A 23,697-nucleotide genomic window follows, 5' to 3' on the forward strand; every position below is an offset into this window, starting at 1 on the left:
ACCTCCCAGGGATATCGTAAAGATTAAATGAGAAAATGACTTTAATAATGACACTTTCCAGTATTGTGCTGTTTCCTCCATTTTCATTTTTGAGTTTCTCTACTCTAGGGGTTGTAACCCAAGTAAGGAGACCAGATATGCAGGATGAAGAAACTTTGACATTGGCTATTTTTTTTTTTTAATAAAGCTTTTCTTCCTATGAGAACTTCATCAGGTAGCTGGTCAAATTGGTTGGGTAGAATGGGATGTCCATGAGATGCAACAAAAGCCAAGCTAGTAGATGATCCACATTTTTGCAGCAAAGGCAGAAGGTTGGGGTGAGGAGGTTGGGGGAAAAAAGAGAAAATGGAGTTATGTGAAGGCTAATCTCTTTGGAGCTTGAAACAAACATTTTATTTTATTTATTTTATTTTATTTTATTTTCAATGTTTATTTATTTTTGGGACAGAGAGAGACAGAGCATGAACGGGGGAGGGGCAGAGAGAGAGGGAGACACAGAATTGGAAACAGGCTCCAGGCTCTGAGCCATCAGCCCGCGGGGCTCGAACTCACGGACCGCGAGATCGTGACCTGGCTGAAGTCGGACGCTCAACCGACTGCGCCACCCAGGTGCCCCGAAACAAACATTTTAAAAACACATCCTGAAAAGCTCCCTTAAGCTTGTCAGTGCTACAGTCTTCATATATTGATATCTGAGTATTTACTATAAATTTTAACTTTTTTGAACAAAACCTTTTACTCTATCCTTATTGATATCAGGACAGCAAGAATTATCCACACACACTGGCTCAATTTAAATATAACAATATCCCCATTTTGGTCTTCTTCCATTGCTATTTCAGCATTGTTTCAGTGGTGTGGCTGAAATTTTAAAGACACAAAAATCTTACTAATTTTCATTCTGGCCTCAGCGACCCAAAGAATTGCCTTGGCCCAGAGAGCTGGTGCAGGCTGCACAGCACTGTAATTGGTATCCAGGGCCCACTGTTTCTCAGCAAAAGTTGGGTCAAAAATACAGAGGACGGTCACTAGATGTCCCTCTTGTGTCTCTAAACAGGCTGAGTAGGTGGGGCTCCTTCAGGATTGAAGTGAAGCTAAGACTGAATGAACTTTCTTTTTGTTTTTATTATCCTCATACAGAACGTTTTTTTCCCCAGAATGGTTTTATTAATTTAATTAATAAATTCCCGATCATGAAGGTGTTTTCAGGCACTCATTTAGTCAATAGCATTATTGGAGTATAAAAATCAAGTGTGCTTATTTAAAAAAAAAACACATTATCAGAGCAAACGGTGTTAGGATTATCTGTAGAAACAGATTGGGAAGATGGAAGAACTATTTTTTTGGAGGGGAGGTGTAACTATCAATTTGAGCTTGGGGGTGATGGTAAAGATGGAAAACAAAGATACACTCCTGTGCCTCTCTCATAGCCTGGCTTCCATAAAAGCCATTTGGTATATCTGGAAGTACTTGGGGTGCTCTGCTTGGAAAGGAGAGGTGCCTCAAGTGTGAACAGCGAGCAGGAAGCAGGGAACCTGATCTCCTTAGGGAAGAGCATGTTTGTCTTTGCAAATGCAGAACATGTCTTTACAATGTGATTGCAATTATAAAGGTAATGACATTGTATGTGAATTGAATTCCCCTATTTATCTTTAAAAGACAGCATAATATAGACATTCTATTAGCACTCCCCAAGGTAAGAGGTTCACAGCCTTCTTATCTTGTTGTGTGCATCTTTACAGATGCCACGGCAATGTTAATCGTTTTACTTGAGTAATTCTTCCATTTGTTGTTACCTGGGGGATTGTTAATGGCCAAGACTACCTCTCAGACTGTTTGCTCCCGCTCGATCAAGCGGTGGAGGCGCCAGTTTACTTTTATTGATCAGCGGGTTCCTGACAGCCTGCACCACAAGGAAGCAGCATCATCCTTTTTTAACTTAAAGGGGAACAGATCGCCTTAAAGTTTACAGCTAAAAGCTTCTAAGCATGGCATGCAAACATTTTAGCATGCTGATAATTGTTCTGTTTAAATAGTGCAAGCAATATTTTAGAAAGCTGCCAAACGCCGAATTCACATCCCGTGATCAGATAGCAAACCCATTTCAAATGCCTTTTTAGGCATTTTTAATTAGACAAAGATTCACTTCATTCCCACTGGCTGACATCAAAGGAAAATGACAGTGATAAATCAAATGAGACCCTTCTCTTTGTGGAGCTCTGAGGTGCGCCCACGCTGCCTGCCATGTTGTCACTCTCCTCCACTACTTGCCCATTTCTCAAACCGGCTGTGCAGAAAAACGGGAGGACCACTGGATTCCCTCCAGCCACCACTCTGCTGTCCACCCGTACCTCTAATTTTTTTTAATGTTTACTTATTTTTGAGACAGAGAGAGATAGAGCATGAACGGGGGGAGGGTTAGAGAAAGGAAGACACAGAATCCGAAGCAGGCTCCAGGCTCTGAGCTGTCAGCACAGAGCCTTAGGCGGGGCTCGAACTCACGGACCATGAGATCATGACCTGAGCCGGATGCTTAACCCACTGAGCCACCCAGGCGCCCCTGTCCACCCATACCTCTAAATGACCAAGACTAAATGATACTCATTGAACACACTTCGATTTTCTTCCTAATGTTTTGGGCTGATTGGCATCCTAATATGAAAGGATCCCCATGGCCAAATTGGATCAGGCTCCCAGCGCCCTCCCCTTGGTTTTGGAGGCACGTTCAGGGGATTGTAACCTCACTCCTGAAATAATTCCTTTTTGTAGGAGGAAGGTGTCTTCTCCTTCCCTCCTCCAAGGTAAAGGCTGCTAAACCAGCTCCTCTGGGAAGAAGTGTCTTTTAAAAGAAGCTCTGTTGCTCTCTGAAAGATGGCATTTTTGAGAAAACCTATTATGTTCCCAAATTCCACTTCCCCCTTTCTCGTTTAATGTTTTTTAAAGGGCAAAAGTGAGTCTGATTCTAAACCCACAAGCTCAGGCCAGTGTCGCTGGACTAATTATAAGTTTGCTCACCCAAGACTCCCAAACATCCAAGACGACTCACTCAGAAGGTAGGTTTACTCTTCCAAGTATTGTGAATTCAGAAGCTGGTCCCCGCACCCCCCACTCTATGATGAAAAAAATCCCGACTTGTTCCACGGCGTGTTTTTGTTTCTTCCTGCTGGTGATCTTAATTAAGAGCCACAGAACAGGGTGGGGAGTATACCCCCGTTGTCCTCAGGGCGCCTTAGTTCGGAAGGCACGCTGAGTTTGATGTCAGCCCCAGCCACGCTGTCCTTCATCTTCCCAGCACTGGTACAGGCCGCAGCCTTTGCCACCACCGCCTGAGAGAGCTGGCAGTCCCCTGGGACTGAGACCCCTGGGAAGGCTAGGGAGCGCCCCACACCGGAGCCGGATCCAGCGGCCGGCCACCTATCGGGACTGAGGGCCCGCCTCGAAGCTCCCGCAGGGCTGGAGCTCTCCGGGCAGGGCACGGCACGGCACGGCAGCGTCCACTCCACCCGCTCTTCTCCAACGTACAGTTTATTTATAGGGAGCTAAATTCACCAAAAGGGTGCGGTGAGGAGCGACGAAATTTGTCCTGCTCCCTCCGCGTCTCAGTCCCTGCGACAAAGATCCCATCTGATTAACAAGCAGCAGACAAGAGCGAACCGAACCGGGCCAAAGGCCTTGCTCTGGGGGAATAATTGCAGCGTTTGCCGGGGAAGGAGGGATGGAGGTGACGGTCCGGAAGGATGGCCGCCGCGGTTCTCAGCTGAAGTGAAGACTCACCCGCCAAGAGCCGGATGAATGACCACCACCTCGGGGGCTCGTTCTCCTTTCCTTTTTCCTTCCACTACCAGAGAAAGAGAGGCGAGGAAGACAGAGAAACAGACAGACAAAACCCAGGGTGAAGAGCCAAAGAGGGAGGGGGGAGGGTGGTGAAGAGAGAGAAAGAATATGAATATGAATATTATATTCAAGATATGAACAAATGTGAGGGAACTGAACATGCCTAGAGAATCAAATCCTTATCTTTTCTCAAATCTACAAACAAGAGAGGCGCGCAGTTCCCGGGAATGCTCAGTCTCATCACCAGCACGCCCTCCTCCCCACTCCACCCAGTCCTCTTGCCCCTGCCTGCTCGCCCGCCGGGCCTCCACAGACTCCGGCGCCCGCTCGGAGGGCGGGGGTACCACTCGGTCCTGCCAGTGTGTAAGTTTCCGGCTGGCCCCGCCCAGCCCCGCCCCCCGTGCTTTGGCCCCGCCCCAAGCCCGGAGCCCGCTGGGCGGCGCGCTGATTGGCCAGAGCCTGGCGTAGCCCAGCTCCGCAGCCCGACTCTCACCAGCTCTCTCCAGACTCCACCGCCAGTAGTTTGCGGCAACGGGAGGAGCAGCAGCAGAAGCAGCAGCGGCGGTGGCGGGCGTAGGGGGAGACGGACCAGAGGGCGCAGACGGCAGCATAGCTCCAGCACACCATGCCGGACTTGCCCGGAGGGCAGTGGTACTCGCGTCCCTAGCCTGGTGCGGGCCCTTGGTGCATTGCTCTCGGCGGCATTCCGGCTGAGCGCCTTCATAGGAGATCGGAAATCTCCCACCCCTGCTCACTTACACTCCTACATTCACACGTCCCGCACCACACACTCACTCTTCCTCTCACGCATTCACAGAGAGCAAGACAGACCTCCCGAGTGCGAGAGCGTCCGGGAGGGAGGGAGCCCAAACGCAGCGAAGCCAGCGCCTCTTTGGGAAGATGGAATCAAGATGCTCCCGCAAGTAAACTTTGGCAGTGACAAAACCCTCGACCGTGGCAGCTGCTGAGGTGGACCTTAGCGACCTTCGACTGGGCTAGGAGGGTTTCCTCCCACCGCGGCGGTGGCGACAACGGCCCGCAGACCTACACCCCAGCCTAGACCAAGGGAGGAGGTGAAGCCCCCAGTACCCGCGGCAGCGGCCCCGCCTCTCCTTGCCGGTACTGTTGTCGATTTCCCTTCCCTCTTCGCCATTCCCTGCCCTCCCCCGGGCCATTGGAAAGAATGGGACTTTGATTTTCTTGGACAAATCCCCATCGCCCCGTTTTCACAAACTTGACGTGGAGGCCCGGGCTGCGTTGGTAACTTGGATTTCTGAGACGCAAACGCCCGCAGTCCAACTGCTCTGTGGAGGGGACTCTGCCACCTATCTCCAAGCCTGGACAGACGTACCCCCCCCCCCCCCCCCGAGTCTTCTGAAGCCAGCCTCAGCGACAGGGAGCGCTGTCTTGTCTCAGCAGCCTCCCTCTCTCCCCTCCCCCTTCTGCCAGCCCTGGAACTGCCATCCCTTTCAGCTGGTTACTCGGGCGCCTCCAGCGCTTGACAGCAATTCTAAGTCCCATCTTTGATCATCCTTTCTCCCCAACAGACCTCGAAAAAGCCAGCGTACCCCCCCTGGACCTCGGAGGGCGCGTTCCAGGCGGGTTCTCTCTCCGCAGTGAGCCAGGAGAGCTGGGGGGAGGTCCTTGCGCATGCCAGGTGCACACACAACGCGTTTGCCAGCCTCAGAGCTGGTGCGCCAAGGCGGGTTGGGCAGTGTCTGAGAGGCTGCACCCCCACCGACCTCCCTGTCTTAGCCCCAGGTGCGGTCCAGACTCAGCCTCCCGTCGACCAGGCAGCTCAGAAGGCGTCAGACCCTCAGCCCTGCGCCGCCTCAGCCAGTCGCGCCTGGCTAACTTTGAAGGGGGAAAACTGAGTAGCCGGGCTGGAGGGAGGGGGCTCGGGGCCGCGCGGCGCTCCCTCGGCCCCCCAGAGCCCCCAAGCCCCCCGCCAGCCCCCTCCGAGTCTGCTGCAACCTCAGCATTGGAGCCGGCGCGGGTGTCTCCCCCGCGCCGCGGGGCCGCCCTGGGCGGGACGCCTCCCGCGTCCTCCGGGGCCCTGGGGCGCGCGCAACAGGCGGCCCGAGTCAGCGGGAAGCTGGAGCGCCGGCGGCGTAGGCCTCGGAGGGGTGTGGAGAGGCGAGGCCAGGCAGAGCCCCGCGCAGCCATGGAGTCTCTCCTGCTGCCCGTGCTGCTGCTGTTGGCCGTACTGTGGACACAAGCAGCCGCCCTCATTAACCTCAAGTACTCGGTAGAAGAGGAACAGCGCGCCGGGACGGTAATCGCCAACGTGGCCAAGGACGCTCGTGAGGCGGGTTTCGCTCTGGATCCACGGCAGGCCTCTGCCTTTCGTGTGGTGTCCAACTCAGCTCCGCACCTGGTGGATATTAACCCCAGTTCGGGCCTGCTTGTCACCAAGCAGAAGATCGACCGCGACCTGCTGTGCCGCCAGAGCCCCAAGTGCATCATATCGCTTGAGGTCATGTCCAGCTCAATGGAGATATGTGTGATTAAGGTGGAGATCAAGGATCTGAACGACAATGCGCCCAGCTTTCCGGCGGCACAAATTGAGCTGGAGATCTCAGAGGCAGCTAGTCCGGGCACGCGCATCCCGCTGGACAGCGCCTATGACCCGGACTCCGGCAGCTTTGGCGTTCAGACGTATGAGCTCACGCCTAATGAGCTGTTTGGCCTGGAGATCAAGACGCGTGGCGATGGCTCACGATTTGCGGAACTTGTAGTGGAGAAGAGTCTGGATCGAGAGACGCAGTCGCACTACAGCTTTCACATCACTGCGCTCGACGGCGGCGACCCACCGCACCTGGGCACTGTTGGCCTCAGCATCAAGGTGACCGATTCCAATGACAACAACCCGGTGTTTGGCGAGTCCACCTATGCAGTGAGCGTGCCAGAGAACTCACCTCCCAGTACACCGGTCATCCGTCTCAATGCCAGCGACCCAGACGAAGGCACCAATGGACAGGTGGTCTACTCCTTCTACGGCTATGTCAATGACCGCACGCGCGAGCTTTTCCAGATCGATCCGCACAGTGGCCTGGTCACAGTCACTGGTGCCCTAGACTATGAAGAGGGCCACGTGTACGAACTGGACGTGCAGGCCAAGGACTTAGGACCCAACTCCATCCCGGCACACTGCAAGGTGACCGTCAGCGTTCTGGACACCAATGACAACCCACCGGTCATCAACCTGCTGTCAGTTAACAGCGAGCTGGTGGAGGTGAGCGAGAGTGCCCCTCCAGGCTACGTGATTGCGCTGGTGCGGGTGTCTGATCGGGACTCTGGCCTCAATGGGCGCGTGCAGTGCCGTTTGCTGGGCAACGTGCCCTTTCGGCTTCAGGAGTATGAGAGCTTCTCTACTATCCTGGTGGACGGACGGCTGGACCGTGAGCAGCATGACCAGTACAACCTCACGATCCAGGCGCGTGATGGCGGTGTGCCCATGCTGCAGAGTGCTAAGTCCTTTACAGTTCGAATAACTGACGAGAATGACAACCACCCGCACTTCTCCAAGCCCTACTACCAGGTCATTGTGCAGGAGAACAACACGCCCGGTGCCTACCTGCTTTCTGTGTCTGCCCGAGACCCTGACCTGGGTCTCAATGGCAGTGTCTCCTACCAGATCGTGCCATCGCAGGTGCGGGACATGCCTGTCTTCACCTATGTCTCTATCAACCCCAACTCCGGTGACATCTACGCGCTTCGATCCTTCAACCACGAGCAGACCAAGACATTCGAATTCAAGGTGCTGGCCAAGGATGGCGGCCTGCCCTCGCTGCAGAGCAACGCCACCGTTCGGGTCATCATCCTCGACGTCAATGATAATACTCCGGTCATCACGGCCCCACCCCTGATCAATGGCACTGCAGAGGTCTACATCCCCCGCAACTCTGGCATAGGCTACCTGGTGACGGTCGTCAAAGCAGACGACTATGATGAGGGCGAGAACGGCCGGGTCACCTACGACATGACCGAGGGCGACCGTGGCTTCTTTGAAATAGATCAGGTCAGTGGAGAAGTCAGAACCACTCGCACCTTTAGTGAGAGCTCAAAGGCTTCTTATGAGCTTATTGTGGTGGCCCACGACCATGGCAAGACGTCTCTCTCCGCCTCTGCACTCCTATTAATCTACCTGTCCCCTGCTCTTGATGCCCAAGAGTCAATGGGCTCGGTGAACTTGTCCCTCATTTTTATTATTGCCCTGGGCTCCATTGCGGGCATCCTCTTTGTCACTATGATCTTCGTGGCGATCAAGTGCAAGCGAGACAACAAAGAGATCCGGACCTACAACTGCAGGTAGAGCCAAAATTTTTTCTTTCCTTTGTCTTGGATGAATAAGGTGTATCTGTGCCTCTGTGTGAAAATACCAGTGCTTTTGTTTCCTACTTAAATGCATGTTCTGTACATGCTGTGCTTCTTTTTGGAGGGGGGAAAGTTTGTGGCAGTCCAAGTTTATCAATTCTTTTGATCTGACAGTTTGCTGGAAGACAATCATTTACTGTTCGAGTGGATTCTGTCACACAATGATGATGAGCAGAAAAGCAATTTTCATTTTTTAAAATTTGCACAGCTGTCTCCATGAAGTTATGGCAGGGAAAAAATGAGAGAGAGAGAGAGAGAGAGAGAGAGAGAGAGAGAGAGAGAGTTAATTTACAGCAGAACCACCAAGGTCCACGACTTGATTTCAGGGCCACAGTGTTTTGAGGATAGATATTGAAAGGAGAGGAAGTGCTTGTAGTTGCCCTGTCCTGTTGTAAGGATGAACCGAAGACAGCCGGTGAGTGAGTGTCTAAGGTAGGAAACAGAGAGTTGAGGGAAGAGAGAACAAGAATGTGTGGGGAAGCAGGTGCCTAGTGTTTTCTACAAGTGTGTTATTGGCTTATTTTTTTTATCTATTCCCCAAACATCTGGCTATATAAGGTGAAATTCTACCAGTCATTTATGTTTTCAAATATCTAGTTGGTTGGTGGGGTAGAGACCTAATATCCCAATGGGGGGTAGGACTTTGCCTCCAGATGTTGTGGTAAAAATGGCAGTCTTCTGGAGCTGATGGTGCTTTTCTCTAATGTGGGACTCTGCTGTAGCACTAAGGTCTGGTCCCTACCAGTGGATGTCACTATGGGCTATTTATTGTGTTACAGTTTCTCTTGAACTGTATGCAGGGTGTGTGTGTGTGTGTGTGTGTGTGTGTGTGTGTGTGTGTATGAGAGAGAGAGAGAATATGAGAATAGAAATACAGAAACTGGAATGGCAGGTAGTATTAAGAAAATTTCCTGAAAAACATATCAGAGGGTCTTGTTGAAGCCCTTCCTTACAATTGGAGAGAACAAATAAATATAAGTACTTCTAGAATAAATTTAGGATAATACATGTAATTTTTTTCCAGCAGTGTCTCATCAAAATGGTTGAATAAAAAAAGAAGTTTCTTTAGTTTCCTGAAAATGAATGATACTGCTGTTTCTAACCAAGGTGTGTGTGTGCTTTCAACACACCTAAACATCCAGTGTGTCTTTTGTGCCATCTGTGCTTGCATGTTAATCAGTCAAAATATGTTCCTATAGATCCAATTTGTGTTTGACACCATCTGAAATGCATACTTGTGTGAATCAGAGACCCCTGAATATGTAACAGCCATGCAATTATTGTTTCCCTTTTACTATTCTCTGCATTACACAAGTTAGTAGACAAATGCTAACCACACATGAATATCAATCAGGTGCCATAAAAGAGCAGCTGCAATGCCTCATAAATGCTTTAATCCTGTTACTAGTGAAATGGCCATGACTTTTCTTTCCTTCAGCTCTGAGTCATTTCAGATGGGAGAAATGGAAATTAATATTGCTCTTACCTTTGAAACCTGTGATTGCCAGTGGCGATTTTTATAGGAGAAAAATTCGGGGTCTGTAAAATTTTATTTATATGGAGATAATGAGAGAGTGGACTCTCTTTTTAAGCCATTTCCTTAGCATAAAGTAAATGTATAAGACCCCTTTCTTGATGAAAAAGAAATGATCTTGAAATAAAGATAGTGAAGGCTTTGCCACTTCCTGGTAATGTATGACTAGAAGTGAACGCTCTTTCTGAGAGCTTGCCAGGGAGATCATTAAACAGGGAGGAAAGCATTTGAAATTAAAAAAGAAAAAGAAAAAAGAAAATCTCAGTTCTCTCCAACTTCGTTCACATGTGTATTTTGTAAAGAGCTCTGTTCCCTGTGATGGTTTGGGATTAATGAAGTACAGTTTAATTAAATAATTGGCCAATACAGAAAGGACTGTGCAGTGAATGCCTCAGCCAAGTAATTGGATGGGGCATTGCCAAACTTACCCATCATGGGTAAACAAAATCATTAAAACTTCCCATTGATTCTGTAAACAGATTAGTAAAGAAAATAAACCCTAGTCCTGGGGTCTTTGGGATTTTATCTGCTCTCAAACTCCAGTAAGCATCAGCTTGCTATCACTGCAGTTCTGCCTGAGCACTGAGCTAAAAAGGGTGAGGGGAATGCAACTGCTCTAGGAAGATCCCAGGGACAGAGTAAGAATTTGCCTCTAGAAATATGCATTCTTCCTGTATGCTCAGACTTTTCAGAAACCTAAAGTTCAAGACCTTGTGTTGCCATGTATTAGGCAGAGGTTTGTTTCCTGTTCTCAGCCTCTCCTGAGCCTCTTCCCCAAATGCATTCATTTATGAGACTTGTGAGGTGATCTGCAATTGCTGCTGAATTGGGCTCCTTTTGTATTCAATAATTAGCTTTGTTGAGAGAGAATGCAGACACAGTTTCCCTTGTGAAGATCAACCCCATATTATTTATTAACCCTATTGTTTTGCTGATTATTGCCCATAAATGGAATTTTGAAACAATAAGGTGAATCATTATGTGCAAAGTAATAAATAACTTTGAGAATCTGGCTACATTTTAATGTATTCTGTTTAAGTGCCTTAATGCTTGGTGTCTTTGGTGCACGTTGCTGGGTCTGTGTCAGTGTTAATTAAATTGAGCTCTTTGTGTTCCAGTTGCAGTGCAGCTGCTTGTAGGTACACCTGAATGGAGAAGGATGCTGAATGCACTAACCTTTAAATTCCTTTGCAGTAATTGTTTAACCATCACTTGTCTCCTCAGCCGTTTTATAAAAGGACAAAACAGCAAGTGTCTGCATTGCATCTCGGTTTCTCCCATTAGCAAGGAGCAAGACAAAAAGGCAGAGGAGAAAGTGAGCCTGAGGGGAGAGAGGTAACAAGCATTTCCCCTCATTCAAATGGGTTTGGCTATCAGATTTCTCCAGGAGAGGAGGGGTCAGGGAAGGGAGTAGAAGGGAGCAGGGCTAGGACAGGGGGATGGAGGGTGTGGAGGAGAAAAGCTGAGGATATGTCAAAGGATGGGGTCTGATCTCCTACCCCAGTCCAAAACTGATCAGGTGAATCAAAGAGAAATCTGATTGAGAGTGTTCCCCACATGGAAAATGCCTAGAGGCACTGGAAAGGGGGTGAGTTTTTATTTCCTTCTATCTCCTCTTCTGTTAAATTAAGACTTCCTTCTTATTTCACCCAGGGGTTCCTTTGGGATCTAGGGGAGCTCCAGATTTGAACATTTTCATGCTTTCTTTCTCATAGGCTCAACTTTCACTGCCCACCCCCCCCCTTGCTAAATAGCCACTCACAATAAGGAATTCCACATCCAAAGTATGGAAACATTTTGGGGGGTGGAAGAGTGGGAGGTTGGTCTGTTTTATATGAAAACTGTGTGGCCCTTAGTTTTTTTCACATGTAAAATGCACAGGAAGAAACCCAATGATGTAATGCACTGGAATAAGAAGCTGGAGCGGAGATTGGGTGAAACTCTATGGGGTGCTTAATATTTATTAATCAACACATGGTTCTGGAGGGCATTAGCAATATATGTTGCTTTTTTTGTCATATAGAATCGCTGAGTACTCCTATGGGCATCAAAAGAAATCAAGCAAGAAGAAAAAAATCAGTAAGAATGACATTCGTCTGGTACCCCGGGATGTGGAGGAGACAGACAAAATGAATGTTGTCAGTTGCTCCTCCCTGACCTCTTCCCTCAACTATTTCGACTACCACCAGCAGACACTGCCCCTGGGCTGCCGCCGCTCTGAGAGTACTTTCCTGAATGTGGAGAACCAGAATACCCGCAATACCAGCACCAACCACATCTATCATCACTCTTTCAACAGCCAAGGTCCCCAGCAGCCAGACTTGATCATCAATGGTGTGCCTCTGCCTGAGGTGAGTGCAGCCAAGCAGCTCTGTGAGGTCCTCCCAGATCTCTTTCCTTGCTGCTTGCTGACAGAATAGGCCTTTATGCTGGAGAATTCCCTGGCACAGGTGGAGAGAACTTCTCTGCCTAAGCCCATTTCTGTGGTCAGGGTTTGCTACCAGGCTCTCTTGGGGCAAAGGGTAACCCAACATATGGAGACTTTGTAGGGGTGGATGTTGGGAGTGGGAGCTCCAGGGGTCTGAGCATTTGAAATCTCTGTATGGTATTCTGGCATAATACGAATTTGCTCCACCTGTTGCAAATACAATATGTTTGCCAGCCAGTGGCAGTAGCATTCCAGTTAAAGTGGCTGAGAAAGAATCAACAAGTAGTGTTAAAGATAGGTGAACCTTAGAATGCTCAAGGGCCAAGTTCCCAGTATGAGAGTTATTCAGCCTCCTGAAGCCCCCTTTTGCTTTTTATTTGGCCATATACATGCTTTGCCAAGAATATGGATGGGTTACTTAAAGGGAGACAAAATAATTTTAAAAATCACTTTGCCATTTCTTGGTAGTTCTTATAGTGACGTTTGACAAACGAGGAAGCAGAAATTCTCACTAATAATGAAAATTTCAGAAATTAACTATGATTTGAATTAGCTCTGTTTCCCTTTACCAGGTATGAATGTTTTCAAATGGAAGCATTTTTAAAGCATTATGTAGTCCAGTGTTTGCTGGTTATTGAAATATCTCAGGGTAGTAGGGTGATAACATGGATGATGGTGGGTGGCTGGCTGGCTGGGTGGAGGGCTAAAAGTTCTTAAGTTGATTTCATTTTTCCATGAATTGCTTAAGTCCCTTTTTGGTTGGAAATTTTATGCACTTGGAGGTATATGTCCCATTCCAGGCCACTAATGAAAGGAATACTGTATATTTGAAGAACACTTCCACATTTTTTGAAGCACCTGTATGACCATTGTCTCCTTTGATCCTTGCAAATAGTTATCTTGATAGATTGCCCATCAGTAGATGGTGAAACAGAAGTCCAGAGATGGTAAGAGAGATGGTAAAGAGTCACAGAGCAGGAGAGAGAGACAGGGAAAGGGAGAGAGAGAGAGGAGAGACTAGATAGCAGGGCTCTATGACTCTCTGGCAAGTTCTGTTTCAGTGACACCTTCCTGCCTGGGAAATAATTCAGCCTGATATACTTAAGCTATGATGCATATAAAATGGCCTCATAGTATTTGTATCAATTTCATAGGGCAAAGGGTCTTAAGACTTCTTGAATCAATTACTTTTCCTGGTTTCCTGAAGAATAATTCTCATCAGAATTAATTGGACCAAACAGCAGTGCTTTTAATGAGAAACTGATATTCTGTAAGCAACAAAGCACCATATTTTCAATATATAAGTCTATAAATAAGGATTTATCGAAAATCCAGTATCATGCTGTATAGGATCAATTATAATTATGGATTTCAGTATATACTACTAGAAATTAGAAGTCTATACTTTTTGGAGGACTACTTGTGGAGTTCAGCAATGGAGAGGGAGAGGTAGTGCTATGTAGTGGAATCAGGTAGAACATGATTTTGAATCTGGTGTGGAATCTGTCTCTTTCCTCATCTACAAAACAGGAATATCTACCATACAACATTGGTCCAAGGAGTAATATGACATTGTGTAATATAAGATATTGACACATAGGTGTTCCTTGAATCATAGATGTATTAATTAGACAATAATTGAAAAATCATTTATAATGGCCTGCACACCTGAGCATGACCCCATAGACACTGTAACTAAAGAAGAATTTAAGTTGGCTTTATATAGATAACACCTACAAACTGGTGTGGTTAGAGTATTCATATTGGACATTAAATGATGAAGGTAAAAGATGGCAAGGTTGTGGGTGCAGGTGCTGACTGTTATTGCTTGTGGAGATAGGCAAAGGAATAATCATCTGAGGGCTTGGTGATTTTTTATGTAATCAATTCAAGGCACTAGAGAAATATGAGCCCTGGTGTTATGAGATACTTAGAGGGGGCAGGAGACATATGATGGTGTATGCACTAAGATCTTGGTACTTTTTTTTTATTCTCCTATGGGCAAAATGAAACAAAATATTGCTTCAATTATTTCAAAAAGCCATTGAAAGTCTGAATTCTGATCCTATCCCCAACTCACAAAGCCACATGCTCTCCTTATTTAACAAAATCACACAGATGTAATATGTGGGACTAGTCAAGGGCCAAGGCAGTGTGTACTAGACACAGTGAGGTTAAGTGTGTATTTCTAATAAGTAGTCCTGGAAAGTTCAACTGACAAACCCTTTCAGAAAGAGGAGAGACCCTCTCACAGCTGAGCATGAATCAGGCCATTTAACTTGGATTTGCCACAAAGTTATGCATGGGGAAAATAACACTTCTCCTTTTCTTTCCATACCTGAAGACCCTGAATGTGGACTAGGTAGAATACTTAGGTACAGTGAAATCTACTGAAGAGTGAGAATGATTGATGCATACATTCAACTAATATTTGTTGAAGGTCTACTTTTTCTGCCCTAGGCTCTGGTGTTATAGATATGAAAAAGATGTTCTATTGTCTCAGGGAATGCACATTCTAACAGACAGGACAAGCAAACCAATAGGTGATTTGCAGTATAGAATGATTTATGCTACTATTGGGTTCAATGGGATAGTCTCCATTCCTAGGATAGTAATATCCTGATATATTTCTTATCTTCTCTTTATATTTTCCAATTAATTAATTAATTAATCCATCCAAGAAACCACCATTTATTAAGCAGTTATAGCGCAGAATAAGTGCTAAGATGTGAAAAATATGAGATTCTACAGAAATTTCTGTATTAAATCTTATGTCACTTACATTTTTTTTACATTATTCCATTAAACCCTTATTTTATTTTTTCATTAATTAAACCCAGGAACATTTGTTGTACACTTAGAATGTATTAGACACTGTGCTACTTGCCCAGGATACAAAAATAAAACACTTGATTTTTGACCCTGGGGAGTTTACAGGGAGACAGACAAGTAAACAGGTCAATTCAATTCAGGATAACATTTCTTTTCTGAGCATATATTACATTATTACTCTCCAGATTGGGACCAAAGCAGTGCACATTAGGTTTCTCTGCTGGGCTACCTTGTGACAAACCTACTCCCTTCATTAGCTGCAGTCAGTTACAAGGCTTATGATGACATTGTAGAGGAGTCAAAACTTCTTCCCTTGCAGCAAGCACTCCATCACACCTTATCACCATGGCATTAAATCAAATAAAACAGTAAGCATTATTAGAGAATACACTATGTGCTCAGCTGTGTGGTGGGTACCATGGGGATCCCAAATAAATATGAGATGCAGCACCTGCCCTCAGAGAGTTCAGTCTCGTTGGGGAGCTAAGATCACCCAGTGATTTCCCTGCATGTAATACAAGAGAGTTTCTAACCACATGTTACTTCATAGACTTCTTAGTACTCTCCTTCTTTTTCCTTGGCAGCCCTGCCATCATTTATAGGTAGACTTACTGTTGAACTCATGAGGTTTGGTGCTGACTTGAGCGTAACATTTACATCAGTGTGCAAACCTAGCCACATCTGTTGGCTCTCTGTAATACACATCTGTATTGTTGGTTCTCGAAACCAAAGGGAACATGATGTTAAGTGCAGTTATTAGTAGGTAAGGTAAAGGGAACAGTGTACTGGTCTAGGGAATTGGAACTCAGCCTTTAGTATCACAGAGACCATCTTGCCTAGAATAGCATATTATTGTTTACTGGTCTTCTGATGTTGGTCAGGAAATCAGCTATGTGGATTTTGTGCTTTTGGACACAAATTTGAAGAGCGAAAATGGAGGATGCCTTTGCTGTTTACAGAAGACTTTTGTAGAATTAGTGATATCAGGTAGCCCATAAATATCTTAAATTGAAAGGTGAGATTTGAATTTCTTGGCACCCTGGTATAGTTAGTCCATAGATTTAGTATATGTATAAGTGAATGTATGGTGGTGGGAGGAGAGTGGAAAGAGGGAAAATAAATTGAAAAAGAATGGAGGAGAGAGAATAATAATAGGTTTGCCAATCTGCTAAGATTTTTTTCTGAAAATATTCCAGCATTTTTAGGTTCTCCTTATTATGGCAAATATTTTTTCTTCCAATCTTATGGAATGGAGGCATGCCTACTGAGAACCTTTGGATACTGGAAAGTGAAAGTACACCAGCATCCCTTCATTACCCTTTTTGTCACCCAAGCCATGGTCATTGCTGGAGGAAGAAAATGCAACTCATTTCTTTTACTGCTAAATGGAGACTTTGGTGGGACCTCCCTGCCTTTGGGGTGGTGGCGGTCAAATGGGCCAGACACCCAGTCTCTTTGGTGAGGTATTTTAAAACTTTGGTTTTCTAATGTTGAAAATTTCTGAGCTGACAACTCTAAGAGAGTGATAGTTTGGCAAAAGCTTCCAGAATTCTAGTCATATGTGCATAGGAATTAAGATTTTGGTTTCGAACTCAATCTTGAGTTCTCTCTGTTTTTCTACCATTCACTAGGAAACTGTAGCATCTTCAATATGAGACATCCTAAAGGTGTGTGTGCTCTACTATAACACTGAACAGTTTCATGAGTAGCAGTGGAAGAGTTTGCAGACTAAGGATGTATGTGGCAGACCAAATTGAATGCTTCCAGTTATTTTATAGGAAGTCTTAGTGCATGTTATCTTAGTGCAAATAATGAAACTAAAACATCAGTTAGGCTTTGAAGAAAAATAAGAAAGAAATAGCTCAGTATGCTTTGGTCCCTAAAACAGAGATTTAAAATTAGGGATTTGCAGGGATTTGAGTAGAACTCTGGGTTAAGGAACTAAAACAGCAGCCACAAACCTATCAGATGTCAGATTTAGCAGTCATTAGGAAATTGGTATGTATGATGAAGCTAGTTTGGATAGCAAGGAAATGACACAAAACACCACCTGCAATTAAAACAAAGCAACAAGTTGTTCAGTGAGCGCCTTTTATTTTACTTTCCTTGTTATGACAGTGTCTTGGAACCATCTAAATATTACCTCTAAAGGGTCTAAAGTAACCCTCAGGTTGCAGAAGGAAACAATGGAAAACAGCCCACATCTTTTCAAGTGTACTCAAGCCAGTTTTCTTTAAAAATCAAAGGCTCTGTTTCTACTAAGAGACATTCTAGGGCCATCCACTGCCTACATTGTATCTTATTGGCCCATTCAGATCTAGCAGAGGCAGTGTGTTTCCCAGTGAGGATCTGTTTGCAAGATGTGTTCCAGAATAAACCGTTCCACTGTTGTCTCCATGCAACTGCTGCAGAACTGAGTTAGTTTACATCAGTATTTGTTAATTTATTATTATCATTCCTTATTGGCAATTAAGTGGTTACCTTAGAGATCATGTCTGTCCCCATACACCTTCACTAAAGTTGAGCTCAGCCAGAGTACTTGCTAATGATCCTGAGATTTCTCTCTCTAGAGGACTGGAGGCAGGACATTTTCCATAGAGGGCTCTGAGGCCTTGGAATTCTTCTTTTTGAGGACCACTTGTTTTGGGTCCTGGTGGCCCTACCTGGTTTTTCTTTTGATTGTCAGTCAGAGTTATAAGGCCTGAAGAGCGGCAGACCTCTCCTTCCCTATCTTTGCCCCACTCTTTGCTGTGATTTTGGTATACTGTGCCCAGAGGCTGAAAGTAGGGTTGTGGAGAATTGCTTGTTAGGAATTAGAGGGTTAAAAAAGGGTGAAGCCACCTCCTGGCAAAGCTGGAGTCTTTCAGTTATGGTGCTGCAGTGGATCTGAGGTGGCTGTTTGGAATTTCAGATGTTGAACCCTCTGCTTGTGTATCTCAGCTTCCAGGGCTTAGGGGAGACTAAGCTTGGCTGGATCAAGTGTCTCAGATGTGGGTAAATGAAATCATTTGTACAAGAGGCCTGTGTGTGAGAGGCGGGAGGCTGGCTCTGGAGCGGCCATTTTCCCCTACTGAGAGGAGGCTTAATTTCTTGATGTGTGACTGGCTGGCCTTTAATGTGAGCCTCATTTACTTCGAACAATTGAGAGGCTTGAAATGAAAGTCCCAGAGGATCAGTTGTTTGTAGAGGGACATGTTCTTCAAGTTACATTTCCTTTTTAGCTGTTGTGTAGTTACGAGTGGTTTTTGTGTGGGCTGCATGGTGAGGGTCACTCCACTAACAGTGGGTGTACCCAGGCTGCTAGCGCCTCCATGTGTCACCCCAGGGAATGGTGAGGAAAGTACTGCAGCTGCCTGGAGAACAGCTCTGCCAACTCCGGGAACTTGGGTTCCCATGCAGACATCTCATTTGTTATGTCATTCAGCATTTTGCTTGAAAATATTGGCTAGAACCACACAGCTCCACAGAACTCCTGGAAGAGACGTGAAAAGGAACCAGTATTTTCACTCTAATCATGAAAATGGAGTTACAGAGAGGTCAAATGACTCAACAAAGCACACAACATTTGGGGTCAAACCTGACTCTATTTATCTTGACAGCAGCTTCAAAGTGCTGCTTCAAAGTGCATTCTGTCACAGAACAGATTGGATGTCACAAGAGGACCTGTGGATGTACCTTTGAATGGTAGTTGTGTTCCTGAAAAGCTGTGCAGCAAGCGAGTGCTTTGTAAATTAGACCCTGTTTTAACGACAGTGATGGCATTCCATATTTATAGAAATGCTGTGGTGGACTCTGTCATAAAAGAAAGAGCCCCCATGTAATGTGAATAAACAACTCCTGACTGAGATTTCCTTTGTTAAGTCTAGATTTTTCACCTATCTTGTTTACTTAAAGTGAGATTCCTCACATTGGCAAGATTTACAAAATCTTTGAAACGTGGGCCAATTCATTATTCTCTTGAATTCTCACTGTTTGGCTTTCCTGGTTGAATTTCACTTAATTAAAAAAAATGTCACCATGTAATATTTAAAATATGTGGAGTCCAGAGAAGACAGATACGTATCACCTAGATTTAACAAATGTTACATTTTGGGATGCCTGGGTGGCTCAGTCAGTTAAGTGTCTGACTTTGGCTCAGGTCATTCATGATCCCAGTTCCTGGGTTTGAGCCCTGAGTTGGGCTCTGTGCTGACAGCTCAGAGCCTACAGCCTGCTTCGCATTCTGTCTCTCCCCCTCTCTGTGTTCCTTTCTCACTTGTGCTCTGTATGTATCTCTCAAAAATAAAATTAAAAATTAAAAAAAAAAGTTCCTCTGTGTCTTTAAAAAAATGCTACATTTCCTATTTGTTCCAGATTTAAAAAAAACACACAAAAAAAACTAAAGATTACAGCTACCCCCTTCCCATCCTATTCATTTCCGTCCACTCTTTGTCATTCTGTGGCTGGAGGAACTGAAGCCTATCAGGAATGTTGTTGGTACTTCTTGTCTTAGATTCCTGAGCTCACTTGTGAAAGAGATGGCTCTCACTTTGCTGATCCAGGTTCTGAAAACTCCCCAAGTCAGTAAGTGTCTCCCAGATTGAGTAGAGACTGGGAACTACTTTAGCAAATGAAAGAACTCTCTGGTACTTCCTTTAAATTCAGCTTTGGGGGAGGTAGAATATTACTTTTCAGAAAGAACAAAATGAGAGCGAGAGTTAGATTGATGGACAGGTATTAGAGGTAGCTACCTTGAGTTTTGAGCAGGCAGTTTGGGATTGAAGCAGGCAAGAAGCCAGGTGTGAAGTCTGCATTCTCCTTGAGCTCAGTGTTCATGCACTAGCATCAGGATCTCTTCATGTCAGACGCTTAAGTGCTGCCTTGATGTGCATAGTCTTCGGATCCTGCATTGTCTCTGAGCGCCAGAGTGGCCACTTTTCCACTTCTCCCACTCGGCCCCATCTGGCTGCTGTTCTGGGGCAAGCTGCTCTCGGTCACTGCCACCACCACTGGTCTTGGTGGTCTTTGCTTTCTGGATTATTTTCATTTCTTAATCTGATCTCCAGAGCATGAGGGGCACCTCTTCTTAGAATGTGTAGTTTGCTCTTCTGAACAAAATGAATTCTCTGTTTAAGCTGGCAGGAAGATAAATTCAATCCAAAGACCAGACTCTCCCTTTAGGGGAGTGTGTGTGTGTGTGTGTGTGTGTGTGTGTGTGTGTGTGAAAGAGAGAGAGAGAGAGAGAGAGAGAGAGAGAGAGAGAATGATCTGCTTCTCTCATCCCCTTATTCCATCTCTGTGGTGATGGAGCCTTTATAGGCCAGAGAACCCCAATTTGATATAGCCCAGGAACAGATCTCCTGGGGACTATTTATAATTGAGAACTCTGAGTAGGAAACAGCCAAATAATCATTGCTGTGCATGTAACCCAGCTTAAGAAAATTTTATGGGGAATTTCAATTCTTTGGAAATTATTTTCTGAGACTCAGTTTCTCTTTTTGTGCCTTTTGAACACAATTCTGTTTCAAACCCTCCTCTTCTTCCTCTTTAGTTCATTTGGCTTGAGGAAATCTTATTTGGGCTGCTTATGTGTACAGGTACTTAACTGTGACATGATATCTTTTCTAAGTGAGATGTATGAGCAGGGATCAGCCTGTATTCACAGGGGTTGGCTTAACCTTTAAGCAACTTTTTTTTTTTAAATTTTTACAACTAAAGATGTGTGTAAGCTAACATTCATATTTGAAACTTGACATGTTTGAGGGATGTGGGGCTCTGAAAATGCAGGTACAAGCAGAGGCATCTGGCTATAGGTAATGGTGAATGGCTTGTTGGAAGACTGATTTCCTCCTCTGTGCTGACAGGCACAGAGGCCCATGGTGAGGACACAGGACACAGGTACACTGCACTCAGAGGACTGGTATTGGCTATGATTTTGCCATACTGGTCATTTCTTTAATTAGTGCATTTCCATTTTCTCAAGTATAGACTTTCGAGTGATGTCATATGCTAATGGCAATGTTTGTTTCTAAGACCTTAGGGGAGAACATCATGGCGTTAGCATTAAATAAGGGCTTTTTCATGGGATTTTGCCTGATTTTTTTAAAATTGCACAACAATTTGATAGTTATGGCTCTTTAGAAACAAATCTCAAGTGCTACATACGAAACACCAATTTTCTGTGTGGCTTGTGAGCTTGCTAATGGGATGTATGTCCTTATACCTCTAGGTCACTTTTTAAATTTTGCCTCTACTGGTAATTTTTTTAGAAAGGGAAAAAAAAACACATGCTTTGTTGCAGTAAGAAATACAATAAGGAAATGTCTGAAATGGGAAGAAAGTTAAACTGCTTTGCAAAAACTATACTTTGTAGAGTGACCTGAGAAAGCAAAATTTTATAAAACTAGTAAGCCATAATACCATGGTGCTGGGCACTGTTGGAATGGCATCAGGGGATTCAGTCTTTGCATATTTGATCATCTGGTATCCTCAAGAAGAGACATTGGAAGGTGGGAAAAATCCAGAACTGTAAAGTTTTGTGGCTGTGCATGGAGCCATATTTGGAGGTATGGGATCAAAGAATGTGTGACATTTGCATTGTCTGTCTCTCCTCACCCACTGAGCCTAGCAAACTCTATCAGGGCAGTTATCTCTAATGTATGACTCACCCAAATCACTGTATTCCCAAAGATAACAATCTAGAAATCTGTAATTCTGTGACAGGGGAGGAGGTCACTAGCAAAACAGATGAAACAGAATTAAAAACCTCATAAAAGAAGAGCTTTAGTTTATTGAAATCTATTATTACTAAGGAAACCACTCCAAGACATGGAGAATTATGAAAAATCCAAACAGATGCCAAACTGCATCAACCCTGGAACAATTGTGTGAGGAGATTGGGTCAGTATATTTCCAAGTTCTTTTGCAGCTCTGACTGTAATTCTGTGAATTTTATAGCATTGGGTCGAAGGGCTTCATTCATACAGCTGACTGCATTAAGGTTTGAGTCCATGTGATCACAACAGCTGCTCGGTAGGTGGCATTGAGGGTAAGGGACTTAGCTATGACAGGAGACACAATAAGTATAAGCCTTTAGCTTTTAAATGACAGTAACATATTCTGTGTCTAATGTGAGTTGTGTGTGTGTCAAAACTCAGTAGCCTCCCCATTCAAATAGGTCTTCCTGTCCAATGTTAGTTCTGCCGTAAAGACAGTAGTGAGTATACTAACCTTGCTTCAGTTGGTCTGTACTTGTTCTAGGGATGTGTAGCAGATACACTCCCCTTTCCTGGAAAACTAGAAAACTTTCAGAAGAACACAACTTCACTTAAATATAAATTACGTTGATTATCATGCTACCTAAAATTTCACAGACCTGAAAGTCACCAAGATCTCCTTTTGAGTTAGGTACCCCTGAGAACTGTTTTGTTTATCATGATAAATTATCTAAACTTTCATACTGTTTAAGACCAACATTATGGAAATAAGCAGCTCTTTATTTCATCCTAAGATCAGTCTAACCAAATTATGCAACTTCTAATGCAAGTTCTGGAAGTTTCCATTTTGAAAGTTTTCTCATTTTAATACCTTGCAAGACATAAATATTTTAGCTACTATTCATGCTTAACAACATAGTTTACTGATTGTCATTCTCTTTGTGGCATTTGTTGGCATGAGGGGCAGTTCACCATGGCTTTGCTCATTTTGCTGTTTGCTTTGGATAATCAGCAAAGAGCCAGAATTCAATAAAAAACATGTATTTTTGTTGTTGCTATGTTTAATCTCAGGCCATGGGAGGCTAACTGAGACCTACAGAATCAATATATATATATAGGCCACGTGGATGTTTTGCCTGAGAGTCAAAAATGAGGTAGATTTTCTTTTAAAGTATATTTGATTCCAGAATTACTAAACTATTAAACTCAACACATGTTGGAGACTGGCAGATGGCATTCAGCAGGATTTGGGGCACTGTCTGTAACAAAACAATTTATTTCTTGCAGGGAATAAATTCCTATTTCTGGGGAAGGGGAGGTCAGTTGGGGAGCCCTTGGGAAGCTTTGTTTTACTTTTAAGCTCATAAAGAGTATTTTTCAGGGGCCTCTTGAAGGCAGGGCTAATTCTATACAATTCCGTTTGCTTGGTGTCAGTGTTATTAAGATTTGTGACTTAAGAGTTTCTACAGTGGTTGTTATGCCCTGATCTTAAAAGGTATTATTTTATTTTATTTTATTTTATTTTATTTTATTTTATTTTATTTATTTTTTTTCAATATATGAAATTTATTGTCAAATTGGTTTTCATACAACACCCAGTGCTCATCCCAAAAGGTGCCCTCCTCAATATCCATCACCCACCCTCCCCTCCCTCCCATCCCCCATCCACCCTCAGTTTGTTCTCAGTTTTTAAGAGTCTCTTATGCTTTGGCTCTCTCCCACTCTAACCTCTTTTTTTTCCCTTCCCCTCCCCCATGGGTTTCTGTTAAGTTTCTTAGGATCCACATAAGAGTGAAAACATATGGTATCTGTCTTTCTCTGTATGGCTTATTTCACTTAGCATCACACTCTCCAGTTCCATCCACGTTGCTACAAAGGGCCATATTTCGTTCTTTCTCATTGTCATGTAGTACTCCCTTGTGTATATAAACCACAATTTCTTTATCCATCCATCAGTTGATGGACATTTAGGCTCTTTCCATAATTTGGCTATTGTT

At 44.7% G+C, this 23,697-nt stretch overlaps 1 protein-coding gene across 3 annotated transcripts in view; it reads left to right on the plus strand.

Annotated features, from left to right (window-relative positions):
• The first annotated feature begins 5,889 nt into the window (after window positions 1-5,889).
• Window positions 5,890-23,697, plus strand: part of PCDH19 (protocadherin 19) — a 172,993-nt gene continuing 155,185 nt past the window's right edge. For all 3 annotated transcript variants that reach the window (XM_040467222.1, XM_040467221.1, XM_040467223.1), the window contains exons 1-2: window positions 5,890-8,145; window positions 11,769-12,096. In XM_040467222.1, coding sequence (XP_040323156.1) covers window positions 5,999-8,145; window positions 11,769-12,096 — 2,475 coding nt within the window. In that variant the 5' untranslated portion in view covers window positions 5,890-5,998. The remainder of the gene's footprint in view (window positions 8,146-11,768; window positions 12,097-23,697) is intronic.

This window comes from Herpailurus yagouaroundi, unplaced genomic scaffold (assembly GCF_014898765.1).
Source record: "Herpailurus yagouaroundi ecotype Mexico unplaced genomic scaffold, PumYag 67383, whole genome shotgun sequence".
Classification (NCBI taxonomy): domain Eukaryota; kingdom Metazoa; phylum Chordata; class Mammalia; order Carnivora; family Felidae; genus Herpailurus; species Herpailurus yagouaroundi.